This window comes from Echiichthys vipera, assembly GCF_963691815.1.
Source record: "Echiichthys vipera genome assembly, chromosome: 19".
NCBI classification, from domain to species: Eukaryota; Metazoa; Chordata; class Actinopteri; order Perciformes; family Trachinidae; genus Echiichthys; species Echiichthys vipera.
In genome coordinates, this window is record NC_139844.1 from 24420234 (window position 1) to 24436668 (window position 16435).

Sequence of the window (16435 nt, forward strand, 5' to 3'; positions counted from 1 at the left end):
GAAGCTCACACAGCACAGCGTTTGTGTGTTGTAACCACTGTAAAGACGACACATCTCCACAGATTAAGCAAAACCCAGAGGGAAAGGGGGAGGTGGGACTCCAGCGTGGGTGTAACAAGCAACGGGACTCTGGAACCACATAAACGCCGTCGGAGCAAAGGGGAGCTGTTGAATACGTCGGAGCGGGTGACAGGCAGCGTGTGATCGGGTCAAAGCGTAGGGCACAGAGGGCAGGGAACAAGGCCAAATGTCCAACGTAGTGGAGGTAAAGAGGTCGCACTGTCTTAAGTGTCTGTCTCACATCTCGATGTGAGCTTCTTTGGCTGGTGACGTGTCCTTTAATGAGCCAGAGATGGTGTAGAACCTGCAGAGACAGAGAAGCAGGAGCAATTACTTTACTGTCTAACTACATTTTTTGATTCAAAATAATCATCCTGAGCACATTTTCAATTCTACGATAAGAAAATGAGTTATTTCACATGTGTTAGTGGTTGATTCTGATGTAATCCAGAACATGAAACCTAGAAAAAAGGTGATTGTTGAGTCTACACGTGTCTCATCTCCTCAGCTCTGACCCAAGCGCTCCCCATCGGACAAACACATCTGATGCACGCGCTTCACACACGCACCGACAGTCCAGACAGTGCCAGAGCTTGGCGGGAACGCCTCGGGATGCCCCAGAGCCCCCAAAATAAGATTGACTCACTGAGCTGAACCGGAAGGCAAAGCTCTGGATCTACCGCTCAGTCCTGGTTCCTACCCTCACCTGTGGTCATGAAAGCTGGGTCAGGACCCGAAGAACCAGGTCCAGGTCCAAGCGTGTGAAATGTGTTTCCTCAGGAGGGGGGCTGGAGTCTCCCTTAGAGAGAGGGGGAGAAGTTCAGCATCCATGAGGAACTCGGAGTAGAGCCGCTGCTCCTTTGCGTTGAAAGGAGCCAGTTGAGGTGGTTCATGATCATCTAGTAAGGATGAACCCTGGGCGGAGGTGTTCCAGGCACGTCCAGCTGGGAGGAGGCCTCGGGGAAGACCCAGGACCAGGTGGAGAGATTAGATCTCCACACTGGCCTGGGAACGCCTCAGGATCCCCCAGTTAGAGCTGGTTAATGTGGCCTGGGAAAGGGAAGTTTGGGGTCCCCTGCTGGAGCTGCTGCCCCCGAGACCTGATCCAGGATAAGAGGCTGAAGATGAGATGAGACCTCCATAATGTCCGGGTCACAGGTAAGAAAATCCTTTTTTTAAACCTGAGCGATAGTAAATAGTATTTATATTTAGTGTAAAATAATACAAAAGCCATACGACTACAAAGGTTAGAGTAACATTAGCCAACAGGTCTGACATCCGGACTTATTCAGTTATAGAAGCAATCCTGAACAGTGCTGAATGAGTTCATTAGACGGCCGAGGCGACTGAAATGGAGAACTAACTTCACCTGGAACAGTCTGCTTGTCTGCGTCGTCCCGATCATGATCGTTAAAACGATAGAAGGGAATTTCCTGTCACTCTTGGCAAACTCGTAGATATAAGAAGACGTTTGAGGTGGAATAGTTTGATTCAGGACTCTAACGCAGACACATAAACCTGAGCTTGTGTTAGCAGCAGTCGTACGCCTTTGGCTAGTGTTAGCAGGAGGCTAACGTATTAGCAGCCTCAGGCAATGCTTTAGTGACCATGGTAAATCAGCCCACACAGTATTATACGCGTTTGTTGTCAGACTCTCTTAGACTCCCTTTTTGACGAACCCTTCCTCCTCTTCTTCGATTGTTCGACTATGACAGTAATATAACAGGATCCACCTTTACGTAGAGCAGTTTCTACTTAATGGTTTAAATGCTTATAGTCCAGCAATGGTGCAAGAAGTACTCAGAGTCACAGCTTAAGAAAAAGAACCAAAGTGTTAACGTAAAATGCTCCATTACGATTAAAGTTCTCCTTTCAAAAGCAACAGAGAGAGAGTTCAACGTAGAACTGAAGGATGAATAAGTCCTACTCCTACCTTGGTCAATACACACTTAGTTTAGTTAAAACAAACATGTAGCATAAACGGTTATGCTAGCTGCCTTGCACAATGGAATATATATGTACTTTCTACTCCACTGGTAGCCACACAACTTGATCCAGTGATTAAAAGAGTGAAACAACAGCAGCTCCAGCGCTTTGCTTTAACTCATGGGTGTCAAAGTGATCCAGTAAAGAGTCGCTGTGGCTGCAGGTTTTCATTCCAACCAAGCAAAAACACACCTGACTCGACTTACTCAATCACCTGAACTGTCTTCACACAGTTGATTTGTTGGACCAGGTGTGTTTTTGATTGGTTGGAATGAAAACCTGCAGCCACAGCAGCCCTTTACTGGATCAGTTTGACACCCCTGCTTGAACATCACAAGAAAACAGACCAGAAAGAAAACACTCTGCTTTACCTTGACTTTCTAAAAGGCCTGCGTTTCTTCAGGGCCTGAAAACAGGAGGATTTGGTGCAGGAGTTTTTCAGGTCTGCGACCTGGTAGATAATGGGGTTGTACATGGCTGAGGACTTGGCCAGCAGTGTGGGGATGACGGACACAGAGATAGGCACCGAGTCTGGCTCACCAAACGCTGACACCACTGACACCACTGCATAAGGGATCCAGGCTATCAAGAAGCCCGCACAGATCAGCATTGCCACCTGGGAGAGGGTATAAAGAAACAGTCAGATCACTGATTCATCCTTAAAGCTATGGTCTAATTGGTAATTATGATTAACATCTTTTTCAGAATGTAGACCACAGCTTTAACACAATCCCTCAATAAGTATATTGAACTTCTTCTTGGTCAGTCTTGGTCTCACTCTTTCCCACACCTTCCCCACCTCTCGCCCACCTTTGTGAGTTTCATCTCAAGGATGTGGCCGTTTCTGATGCGGGCATCAAAGTGTGAAATCTCCTTCGCAGAGGACTTGACCTTGAAGATAATCTTGACGTAGGAGAAGACGATGATGCCCATGGGAAGGATGAGACAGAAGAACAGGATTGACATGACGAAGCTCTGGCCCGACACGGAGGCCTGTGCCAGCCACCAGTCCAGCGTGCAGGAGGTCCCGAAGGGCTCCGGGGCGTAGTTTCCCCAGCCGACGAGAGGCATGGTGGCCCAGAAAGCTGCATAGATCCACACAAACACCAGGCACATGAAGGCATGGTGGCGTTTTAGCCATGTGCCTGAAATTGGAGAAAGACAGAGGAAGAATGATGGATGAGGTGAGAGACGATAGAAACCTTATATGTAAACTTAAATGACGATGTGCAACCATTTCTGATGGTCTTGAAAGACAATTTCAATTTAAAAAGAAGACAGTTGGAAGGGGGTTAACCCAGGAAGGTTTCATTTTAAGTGTATGTGATTTGTTTTCATGTGTAGCGTAGTCTTCTCATGTATCAGCATGGTATCTGGTGTGCAGCAGCTGATGTATGGTGGTTGCCCAGACAGCTTGTCCAAAGACACATTAGGCAACAACAAATAACAAGACTGTTCTAGGTTAACAAGGTCAAATTAGACTGGAACAACTGGAAAATATAAAGGGTTTAATGTGTGTGTGCGTAGAGCCATTTGGGACAACAATGGGAACATGTGACGTCAATGCATCTTTGTTTGTGGAAGAGTATAAAACGTATATCAAAGGTTGTGCCATGTTTCTTAAACCTCTGCTTTTCGCTTCTTAATGTTACAATAGGGGGAGAAGTTCAGCATCCGTGAGGAACTCGGAGTAGAGCCGCTGCTCCTTTGCGTTGAAAGGAGCCAGTTGAGGTGGTTCAGGATCATCTGGTAAGGATGAACCCTGGGCGCCTCCCTAGGGAGGTGTTCCAGGCACGTCCAGCTGGGAGGAGGCCTCGGGGAAGACCCAGGACCAGGTGGAGAGATTAGATCTCCACACTGGCCTTGGAACGCCTCGGGATCCCCCAGTTAGAGCTGGTTAATGTGGCCTGGGAAAAGGGAAGTTTGGGGTCCCCTGCTAAAGCTGCTGCCCCCGCGACCCGACCCCGGATAAGAGGCTGAAGATGAGACGAGATGAGATCGCCTGGTTACATTTGGTGCAACTGAGAGCATTTGGGGATTGGGAACCAGTTCCTATTTGTTATCTATTCCTCCGTGACTCCAGGAATTCCTGCGTTGCGGCATACAAAGAATTACGGCACCGTCACTATAGATGAGTGTTAGGGTTTTCATTGTTAGAGATGCTGCTCCAATCGCAGCTCTCGCTTTCAAACTAACGGATGTCTTTAGCCCTTCAGAAGCAGAGTAGAGCGGGACACGGCTGCACGAAGAGACGACTTCCAGCACACAGCTGGAAGGGTTGGAGGGTTGGAGGGCAGCGGAGCATTCGGTTATACTGTCCCGTGTCTCAGGTGCGTCACGTGTGTCTTTCTATCACTTTGTCCAGACTAAAGACAACGAGCCAAAATCGGGATAACGCGCCAAACATTAATTTATACAAAAAGAAATAAACAAAGCTCTGTTTCAGGGAAAACCACATTCAAATGATACCACATAAACAACATTAAATCACATAATGTGACCACACATTGTTGGGCGTAACATTAACATTAGTTATCATCAGCCTGTTCAAGCCACAATAAAGCTATTATGTGGGTTTCAGTTGTTATGGGGTCAACTGTGGAACAGCCTGCCGGAGAGCCTCAGGGTCGCGGAGACTGCTGAGGTTTTTAAAAAGAGGCTTAAGACCCATCATATTTTTAACCAGGCCTTTATTTGATTTCTTTAGTCAGTGCTAATCAGAGCACTTGTTATCCCTTTTTACTGTTTTAATCTCTGTGTTTTAGCCTTCATGTTTTTATTTACATGTCTTATGCTCCTATGCTTTTATTTTCTATTTCATGTTTTAGCCTCTGTGCTTTTATGCTTTTGTGTTTTAGTCCCTCATGTTTTTAGCCTCCATATTTTAACCCTTTACTGTTTTAGGCAACAGTGTTTAGTCTCCAGTTTGTTTTTTGACTGAAATTGCTTTGAGGATAACGATGACCTGGACGAATGAGAACATTCACAGGCTTTAGTCTCCAGTGTTTCCTCAGGGGGCCTAAAGGACTGGGAGTTGTCTCTGATCTTGGCCGCGGGGGGTGCTGTCCCCTGGACGGTTCCGGCCCGGGCGGCTAGAGGGCTCTGCACCTTGACGCGGAGGCTCCTGTCTGCCCGGGTTGGGGGGGTCTCTGTGGCGGTGCTCCCTGTGACCTTGGACTGGGATCTCTCCCGGTGTGGTTGGCCCCCCAAAGGTAGCTTCCTCTAGCCTCCTCTGTACCTCAGGTCTCGCTGCCCGGCCGTGTCTCTGTAGTGACAGCTAATGTTTGTGTAGGTGTGAGTGTGTGTGTGTCTGTGTGTCAGCGTGGCTGTGTTCGTATGTGTGAATGTGTGTATGAACGTATATATGTGTGTGTGTCTCTGTGCATGACTGTTCTTTTTAAGTTTCTTCTCCTGATTTGATTTGATGTTTCTCTTTTTCTGTACATCTCTTTAAGGCACTTTGCGAGACTTTCTGTATGAAAAGCACCGTATAAATAAAGGTTGATTTGATTTGATTTGATTTGATTATCAACATTTTTTGTACTTTCACTTCCAATAGTTAAGTACATTTAATATCAGAACATTACTTTTGATAGTTAAATTAAGTTAAAAATCAGCACTTTAAGACTTTAAGTCAAGTAATATTCTAAAATGTGACTTTAACTTCTACCAAAGGCCTTTTTTGATGAGATACTTGTACTTTTACTCTTTCAAGTACTAAAATAGACTGCTATTAAGATATGAGACAGTGAAACAGTGGTTTATGCTCCTATAGAAGTCACACGTCCTTTTGATATCAACCTTAAGAACTACAGTACAGTAGTACGACACTACCCACAATCTTAAGAGTAACAGCGACGTCTCTGATTGGTGGTTGGCCCACACCAAGGCCTAAAGTCTGGGCGCGTCAGCCAAGGGCAGAGAGTCTCAGAGAGATCTAGCAGAATGGTTTTAGCATTCATCGCACAACAGCCAGCCGTCACATTACTCAAACCAGACATGGCAATCACAAGACAAAGACAACAAAGGGTTCCTAATGGCTCCGTGCGAGACTACCTGCCCACCTTTCTGTCTGAATAAATACGCCCAGCTGATTAGGGAAGATGTTAGACACACACAGACGGATCAATTACAGGTCTGAGGGTCCACATGGAGAGGTGCGTCAGGAGGGTGGAAGGGAACGAACGATTTGACAAAGACAGGACACTTTCCATGTGTCACAGCATCGAGGAGCTGCTCATCCTTCAATCAGTTTCTCATGTAAAATCATATAATTCCCTCAGTTCATTCAGTTAGATGTGTATGATGGCGCTCTGTCCTCAGGATCCTGGGGGTAAAGGCTCCTCAGTGCTGGCCTGGTGTGGTGTAAACCTTCTTACTGCTCCTAGTGGACTGGTTTTCAAATGAACCCCGTTCTTGATTCCCGTCCCTAGCGCCTGGACACATTTACATCTCATCTTCAGCCTCTTATCCGGGGTCGGGTCGCGGGGGCAGCAGCTTTAGCAGGGGACCCCAAACTTCCCTTTCCCGGGCCACATTAACCAGCTCTAACTGGGGGATCCTGAGGCGTTCCCACTCCCACACTCTCCGTGAGGAACTCGGAGTAGAGCCGCTGCTCCTTTGCGTTGAAAGGAGCCAGTTGAGGTGGTTCAGGATCATCTGGTAAGGATGAACCCTGGGCGCCTCCCTAGGGAGGTGTTCCAGGCACGTCCAGCTGGGAGGAGGCCTCGGGGAAGACCCAGGACCAGGTGGAGAGATTTACCTTTTTACTTATTCTGTTCTTGTAAATGGTTTGCATCAATCTCTTACCAGCTGCAGCTCAATGCCCAAACAGCTTATTATCAATCAACTTGCCTTCATGGATGACTAAAGCTGCACTGAATAGAAAAACAATGGACATTCCCCTTTTTGCTTATTCATGTCTTGTAAATAGTTTCTAATGAATGTTCTCTGGTTTTGTGTTGCTTAGCAGAAATGATTTAATTCCCTTAAACAGGCCGCCCCATTACTGTACCTATGTACAACAGGATTATCACCCTACACAGCAGCAGATCAGGAGCAGGGCTCAGACTCAACATACAGAGGGTGGACTAGCACAAATGTGTACAATCAATGCTAATCTGAAAGAGGACGCATGCTTTAATGACAGGAATTAGTATTTTGTTGCCTACTTTAAACAGACGTAGGGGGGCAAAGTCATCTCATCTCATCTCATCTTCAGCCTCTTATCCGGGACCCCAAACCTCCCTTTCCCGGGCCACATTAACCAGCTCTAACTGGGGGATCCTGAGGCGTCCCCAGGCCAGTGTGGAGATCTAATCTCTCCACCTGGTCCTGGGTCTTCCCCGAGGCCTCCTCCCAGCTGGACGTGCCTGGAACACCTCCCTAGGGAGGCGCCCAGGGTTCATCCTTACTAGATGATCCTGAACCACCTCAACTGGCTCCTTTCAACGCAAACACCGTGTAAACACAGTACCCCGGGTAAAATCTGAGTTCTCATGCCTCGGTTAACAGACGTTATTAGCCGTCATTGTCCCGTTCAACCCCCTTTCATGGATTAATGGGGAACTTATGGGGAAAATCTGATTATTCCCTTGACCGAGGCAATTACATTTTCGGATTACTGATTTACTGAGCATGTAAACGCACCAAGCGATGGTAATCTTCAGGAGGTCTCGGAGGCATCTTGTCTAAAACGGAGCCATTTCAGAGGGATGGTCCGATCCATGTTCGACTTTTTTGTTCCTGTCTCTGTTCGTTTTCACTTCGAAGCAGACACCGGGTACGACTATTAAACTTTACCTTGTGTACTACAAAAACAACAAAAAACAAAGCCGTGTCGTATGTCAAGCACACACTCAATGGACTTGTACTTATAAAGCGCCTTTCTAGTCTTCTGACTACTCAAGGCGCTTTCACACTTGTCACATTGGAGGACATCTACAGACCATCTGATCTGACCATTCACACCACATTTACACACCTATGCGCAGCACGGGGAGCAATTCGGGGTTCAAGGACACTTTGTCATGTGGAAACGGAAAAATAGAAACACAGCTTCCTGTCCAACGGGCCTGTTTGTTCGTCCGTTTGACATCAAATAGACTTTTTGAACAGACAATAAAGATATTGATGTGTGTGAGTATCTGCAGTGGACAATGCATTTAAGACAGGTCAAAACACTCCCTGTTTAACATAAACACAACATTTGAGCCCGTAATTGATGCCCAGGACTGATGTCATGGGTTTGGGGCTATATTGAGGACATTCATTCAGTCATTATCAAGTTAACCCGTAGACACTTTCATGTATTTCTTTGATTCACTGTAACTGGGTGTACCCCGTTTAAAGGAGACCCTGACGTACCGTATCTGAGATGGCAGATCTTGAGGTACCGGTCCAGACTGACCACAGTCATGGTGATGAGGCTCCCACAACCAAAGAAGAAGCCGGCCCAGCCGTAGAAACGACAGCCCTCCCAGCCGAACAACCAGCGGTGGGAAAAACTAGACACAACGAAAAAAGGCTTTCCTGTCACTGCGAGGGCAGAGAAGGGGAACGACAGAGACGATGAGGAGGACGGAGATGAAAGAACGAGATGCATGAAACAGAAATAGGGAGGGGAAAGGATAAAGGGGGGGGGGGGGGGGCAGAGAAAGGAGGATAAACAGAGTAAAGGGAAATGATTAGATCAGGGCTGAATGCTCACTCTCTACCTCTCACCATCTCCTTAACTACTGTAAGTGTTGCTTAAGTATATATAAGTCTGCCGAGCCCTTACAAGATAACAGAGAAATATATAAGGCTGAGGCAAAATTGTGTGTTACATAATAGTAAATAAATAATTTCATGTCAAGAGCATATTCATAAATCACTGACAGGTATGTTCTGTATAATGCATGAGCTGTCAGAATGAATACAACATAAATAATCCATCCTGTCTTTTCTCCCCACGGTCTTTGGAGACAAAGTCAGAATAAATTAAACAACATTCCAGTTAAGCGAGAGGGTTGCTGGTTCGAATCTCAGCTGGGGGCCCTCTGCTTCCTCCCACAGTCCAAAGACCGGGGTAGCTGGGGATCAACCTACGATCTCTCAAATGGAGGACGACCCACTCTCCCACTGAGCCACAGCCGCCCCTTATGAATTCATATTAACCGTGTGTTTAAAACTGCAAAGAAGGAGTCAAAGCAGTTCAGAAACACTGAGATTCGAGGCTTCTGTGGTTTGCAGAAATGTGTGAACATTTTATTCTGGTTATGCACGAAGAAGATCTATAATTGGCTTTGCTGTTTTACACTGAACCAAACTACCCTGGCATAACGCTGCCCGTGTGTTGTATTTGAGATGGCGTGCTGGGATTCCCAACTTAAACGAGGCGTCCCTAGCTGTCCCTTTTGCACAGACGTTGATTTGGTTGTGTGACGATCTGCACTGCCACCTTAACGGAAGAACAACTCTCCCATTCTGCGTTTCTAACTTTCGCACACACTTGAACAGGCTGTGAAAAGGGGGCTCCTGGTTGTTGTAATGAGATTATATATTATTATAGATTTCATTTTAATGGACTTGTACTTATAAAGCTCCTTTCTAGTCTTCTGACTACTCAGGGCGCTTTCACACTACTTGTCACATTCGCCCGCGCGCTGCACAGGGAGCAATTCAGGGTTCAGTGTCTTGCCCAAGGACACTTCGACATGTGGACCGGGGGAGCTGGGGATCAACCTACGATCTCTCAAATGGAGGACGACCCACTCTCCCACTGAGCCACAGCCGCCCCTTATGAATTCATATTAACCGTGTGTTTAAAACTGCAACTGTAAAGCAGCAAAAAGTGAAATGAGAAGGAGCTGCAGCAGTTCAGAAACATTCAGAATCACTGAGATTCGAGGCATCTGTGGTTTGCAGAAATGTGTGAACATTTTATTCTGGTTATGCACGAAGAAGATTTATAATTGGCTTTGCTATTTTACACTGAACCAAACTACCCTGGCATAACGCTGCCCGTGTGTTGTATTTGAGATGGCGTGCTGGGATTCCCAACTTAAATGAGGCGTCCCTAGCTGTCCCTTTTGCACAGACGTTGATTTGGTTCTATGACGATCTGCACTGCCACCTTAACGGAAGAACAACTCTCCCATTCTGCGACTCTAACTTTCACACACACTTGAACAGGCTGTGAAAAGGGGGCTCCTGAGATGTGTGTCAGATGTGAGTCCTCTCCCTAGAGAGCGGGACAGACCTAGAGCCATGTGGCACGCCAAACCCTAAATAGATAAACATCAGTACTTCTCCAGGCAAGATGGTGGCAGGACTCGTAATGAGCCAAATCTTTTCTTGGAAGCACTGATGCACACACAGTTGCTCACATGTTCGGAGGCTCGATCAGTTATGGCAATAGAAGCAAAGAATCCCTCAGCTCTACAAATGCCCTTTGTGTGTTCAGCAGTGGGACGGTAACCATCGCTGTTATTTGTCTTTCCTCTCCAGTGGAAAAGGATTATTGTTGGAGTGGAGAATATGTAAAGAGATGAAATACGGCATCTACAGTTGGCTCTGGCCCCGTCAGACCCAGTAAACATGCAAAGTGTGTGTGCTGAGTGACTCGCTCAGTGTCTTCTTCCTCCCAACTCCACTCAGGGATTTATACAGTGTCCAGGGTCGTTTTCTTTCCAAGACCAACTCCAGGGTTTCTGTACATTTAATAAACTGGTGAATGATAGCATTCAATACTATGAAGGAAATGTGCAGTAATTGACCTTGAACTTAATAAACCGTTACTTTCCATATTGCTTTACACCCCCTCAGATTGAGGGCGCCCTCCCACTGTGCGTCCGTCCCGTGCCCCGGGCTTTAGGGTCCTTGTCCCCCCCTCCAGGCCCGTTTGTACTCACACTACCTGGGCCTCGGTGAATGCTTCTTGCTGCCTATACGTCATCACGCCGTAACACGTCACACGCATTGATGACGTCATGGCGATGCGTGGCTTTGTTTCCAGATCTTTCCGTAGACCTCGGAGTTTTTGTGCGTCTTGTCGACTGTTTTTGAATCTTTTCATCGACCAAATCTGCAGTAAACACTCCACCTCCGCATCACACCAACGTGAACCTTTCACCGCCATTGTTTGAAATGTCCGCGCATGGTCCCTCCTTCTTTTTTCTACGTCCCAACAGGCGCACAGGAAATGACCTCCGAACCGCCGTAGGCCTCGTGCTCGTACACGTGTGCACGCTCGTGCTCGTACATGTGCGCACGCGCTTTACAAAAGCCCACCTCTCCCAAACGGGCCGTGGACGGCCAGCTGGCCGCAGCTATTCGCGGAGCGGTTGCACTCACACTGGTCAAACGCAGCTGAAAAACCTGTTTTGGCCCGGTGCGGAAGGACAGTGTGAGTGCGCCCTGATTTGTTAATCACAATGTCGAGCTTCAGGAGGGAGGCTAAGTAACGTCCTAAAGTCCTGCTCAATTTTGACAAGGGAAAAACTGGACTGGCTGTTTTAAAAGGGGTCCTTTGACCTCTGACCTCAAGATATCTGAGTGAAAATGGGTTTTATGGGTGTCAACAACGAGTCTCCCCTTCATAGACATGATAAAAAGACAGTTCACACAAAAACACGTGTTATTATCAGTGTTGGGCAAGTTACTTCAAAAACGTACTGCATAATGCATCACTTGTTAGTGCCATTTCAAAGTCAAGTGTTACATTAAATAGTAAATGGACTTATATATATATATACATAGACTATATGGCGCCTTTCTAGTCGTCTGACTGCTCCAGACGCTTTCACACTACTTGTCACAGGGAGCACTTCGGGGTCGATTCAGTGTCTTGCCCAAGGACACTTCAACATGCGGACAGGAGGAGCTGGGGATCGAACAACCCATCTCTCGAATACAGGATGATCCGCTGTACCTCTGAGCCACAGGCTGGCATTTTAAATAGCTTATTACAATCAATAAGCTCATTACACATCCAGTGGAAGGCGGTGTGGTATCTGATTGAGCTCGGCTTGAGGCTGAAAACAGTAGAATACTGAATAATAGCCACATTGATGTCTCACGGGGCAACAACTGGAACAATCTCGCAAAAACAGACAAAAGGTCAAAGTCTGGTACATTGTGATAGAGATACTGTAACTTTAGGCCTATTCACATTAAATCAACAGAGCTAGAGCCGACTGTATTGTGACCTAACGTCTAAAGACACAACGTGCTATTACAGGAAGTAGATGGATCTGTTGGTTTCACACACAAAGTGTACATAACTATAATATTCCCCATGTCACACTGGGGTCCCTAAACCATCACCAACATGTGGCCGTTGGAGCGTTTCAGGTTGCGCCCTCTCAAATGGACGTTCACTCGCCGTGTTTCCGTTACAAAAAGGGCCCCAGAGGGATTTACCAGATTGGATACCGGAAGTGGTTATTGGTTTTTGATCATTGCATAATGACTTGGCGACACATTTGCGACGCATTTAACACAGGAGACGTTATTCATTCATCTTCAACCTCTTGTCCCTGTTGGGGTCGCGGGGGGCTGGAGCCGATCCCAGCTGACATCAGGCGTGAGGCGGGGTCCATCCTGGATAGGACGCCAGTCTATCACAGGACACATAGAGACGAACAGAGACAGACAACCATTCACACCTAAGGGTGATTTAGAGTCATCAATGAACCCAACACCTGCACGTCTTTGGACTGTGGGAGGAAACCGGAGAACCCGGAGAAAACCCACGCAGACACAGGGACAACATGCAAACTCCACACAGAAGGGCCCCAGCAGGGATTCAAACCAAGAACCCTCTCACTGTGAGGCGACAGTGCTAACCACCACACCACCGTGTCGCCAAACGTAAACAATAGGAAAGGAGAGGCCGAAATGGAAGGAGCAGAGCTTTGTTGTGTTTCTTCTTTCTTGCTGCGTTGGCGCACACGGTGGCGATGATTGTGCACGAGAGGAGACAAATCCTCCAAGAGCCGTTCGATGGAAATGAAGAGGAGGGAGAAACAGAGAGATGAATAATTCTTCAGTGAATTGCTGCACTGAGGTCCACACAGACGGAGGACACAGTTTGTCGTCGCAGACAAAGCCCCCTCTGTGTTTAACAGCTCAGAAAAATCAATCCCTTAAACGATATTTCAACTTCAATTGGAGAACGATTGATAGTTCTGTCCAGGATCAATCAGTCGCAGACCTCAACATCAACCCAGCCGGTGTTTGGTTCTCATGTTCACCTTTTTGTTTTGTATGCTGTTCACAAGCAAATACAAAAACACTCAAAACTGCTTTGTTCCCACCTGTACAGTCAAAATAAAACAATTGGCCGTGTCATAACAGCGCGTAGTGTCTCCTGATTAGATGCAGTCTTGCTGCCGTGTGCAGAGGCAGAGTTTGTGGTGAATGACACGTTGTTTCTTGAGGCATCATAGATTTGGCATTTAAAATTCAATTATGCTGTTTTTTTGTTTGTGTTTTTAAATGATGGTGGTTCATTTGCACCCAGCGGACACGGTGTGTATAGAATACAAGCACATCAGGAGGGTTTAATAGACTCACAAAGAACAACTGCATTAATACAAAGATATCAACAAAGAAAGGTGCACACGTTAGAATCAAATATAAATGTATTTAAAGATAAAGGCAAACACAGCAGTGACGTGCAGTCAGGAGAGGCAGGTGAGGATTAGCCGAGAGGTGAGGCACGGACAGACGAGAGGTGAGGCACGGACAGACGAGAGGTGAGGCACGGACAGACGAGAGGTGAGGCACGGACAGACGAGAGGTGAGGCACGGACAGACGAGAGGTGAGGCACGGACAGACCAGAGGTGAGGCACGGACAGACCAGAGGTGAGGCACGGACAGACGAAAGGTGAGGCACGGACAGACGAGAGGTGAGGCACGGACAGAGGAGAGGTGAGGCACGGACAGACGAGAGATGAGGCACGGACAGACGAGAGGTGAGGCACGGACAGACCAGAGGTGAGGCACGGACAGACCAGAGGTGAGGCACGGACAGACCAGAGGTGAGGCACGGACAGACGAGAGGTGAGGCACCGACAGACGAGAGGTGAGGCACGGACAGACCAGAGGTGAGGCCCGGACAGACGAGAGGTGAGGCACGGACAGACCAGAGGTGAGGCACGGACAGACGAAAGGTGAGGCACGGACAGACGAGAGGTGAGGCACGGACAGAGGAGAGGTGAGGCACGGACAGACGAGAGGTGAGGCACGGACAGACGAGAGGTGAGGCACGGACAGACCAGAGGTGAGGCACGGACAGACCAGAGGTGAGGCACGGACAGACGAGAGGTGAGGCACCGACAGACGAGAGGTGAGGCACGGACAGACCAGAGGTGAGGCACGGACAGACGAAAGGTGAGGCACCGACAGACGAGAGGTGAGGCACGGACAGAGGAGAGGTGAGGCACGGACAGACGAGAGGTGAGGCACGGACAGACCGGAGGTGAGGCACGGACAGACCGGAGGTGAGGCACGGACAGAGGAGAGGTGAGGCACGGACAGACGAGAGGTGAGGCACGGACAGACCGGAGGTGAGGCACGGACAGACCGGAGGTGAGGCACGGACAGACGAGAGGTGAGGCACGGACAGACCGGAGGTGAGGCACGGACAGACCGGAGGTGAGGCACGGACAGATGAGAGGTGAGGCACGGACAGACCGGAGGTGAGGCACGGACAGAGGAGAGGTGAGGCACGGACAGACGAGAGGTGAGGCACGGACAGACGAGAGGTGAGGCAGTGGCACTGGTGTTTTAAAATGGTTTCCAGCATCCTCTTCTCTCATCCTGTCTTATCGGCGTCCTACTGTATGTTTGTAAATCTGACTTGTGAGGTCAGGGCCTCCCCAACCCCAACCCTCACTGCACGTCACTGGAACACAGCTAAGAGTGGAAAAAAGGAGTCACGTCATGCTTCAGAAATGTGTAATCGGGTCACGCTTAAGTCCAGGGGTGGGGGGGTTGAGAAGGGGACGTTGGGCCGCATGAGTTTTCAGTCCAGAGGGATCTCCAGAGGGTCGCAGAGGAAGAGCGAGTCCTTGCAGGGAGGCTTGTATTCCCTGTTGAGCCTGTGTGGATTCCTGTGCTAGCTGGAGTCTTTGCATCTGCTCCTGCCTACGTGCAGCTGCAGCCCGCTCATCGTGATCAGGGAGCACCTGCTTTTGACGCTCTGCTTCCTCCCTCCCAGATCTCCTGCTACTCTTCTCCAGCTCCACCAAGGTGTCAAATTAATAAAACAAAAGATGGGCCACCTTTACAATAAAACAGCTATTTGTACTTTTCAAAACTTGTCTGAAATTTGCAGGATGGGGCTTGACTGGTAGATTGTAACTTGGTAGTGTATGCAAAGCTCTAGCCGAGGCTGTGCACATTAGATTTAGGATCTGAGATGTGTCAGGGTTTGTGAGGGTGCTGGAAATCTTTGATAACACTTGGATTTCAACTGGAGCAGCGGGATCGTCTTCTTGAAAAAAATGGATTATTTCCTAAAGGCCTCAAAGCGAAACCCACATCAACTGAGCAGGGGGCAGCGTTATCCAAGTTTGGCCGGCTAACTCAACGTTAGCACGCTACCATTTAAGTAAGCGGATGATTTGATTATTGCATATCTAGATCTGGAAGTAAAGTGTTTTATCTTTGCTTTTCAGAACTAAAACACATCCGTAATAACATATCCAATCAGCAAATGGGCTTCTCTTACAGGTTTGAGCTGCCGTTTTTGGCCCAAAACATCAGGGCACACAAATGGTCGCTCAAACAGCCGCTCGAGCGACTCACATGCAAATTACGGGGTGTTTCGTCCAGAGAGAACCGCCTCATTCCGGGTATTCAACCCTAATGGTAACGCACCAATTAGGTCTGACTGGGAAGCTGAGACTCTTGTAGATGCAATCAGCTCAATACTATTCATGTTTGATGATGTTAGTAATGTTAGTTATGTTGAACCTTGAGCCTCTAGGACAGGAGTCTGCAACCTTCAGGTCCTCGGTCCCTTTTCAGTGGCTCCTGCAGCTTTGCCAAAAGATAACATGGAAATAAATGCTGTGTTTTTTGAACAGTGGACGATCTTTCAAAGGGAGCACCTGTTCTCTTGGAGTTCAAGGTTTAAAAAATATGATGTGAAAGTCAAATATGCGTCACATGCTACGGCTGTCGCTCAGCACCTTTCCCTGCTAACCTGGAGTTTCTGACCTGCGCTGTCAGGATGCTAACCATGCTAACCGTGGATAAACACCCCCAAAGAACACGTATCAGAGGAGAATAGAGTGTTGTTGTGAGAAATTAGCAACAATAATACAGGTAATAATAATCATAATAGGAATGAAATGTAAGTTTTCTTTATTTGTGTTCTAAAATTTCATAAATGCG

At 47.7% G+C, this 16435-nt stretch overlaps 1 protein-coding gene across 1 annotated transcript in view; it reads right to left on the reverse strand.

Moving 5' to 3' along the window:
• Nucleotides 1–232: 232 nt before the first annotated feature.
• Nucleotides 233–16435, reverse strand: part of opn5 (opsin 5) — a 45361-nt gene continuing 29158 nt past the window's right edge. Inside the window, exons 4-7 of the mRNA XM_083933703.1 lie at nucleotides 8413–8583; nucleotides 2857–3191; nucleotides 2418–2662; nucleotides 233–364 (exon numbers count right to left, since the gene is read on the reverse strand). Of these exons, the coding sequence (XP_083789829.1) occupies nucleotides 298–364; nucleotides 2418–2662; nucleotides 2857–3191; nucleotides 8413–8583 (818 nt within the window). The 3' untranslated portion in view covers nucleotides 233–297. The remainder of the gene's footprint in view (nucleotides 365–2417; nucleotides 2663–2856; nucleotides 3192–8412; nucleotides 8584–16435) is intronic.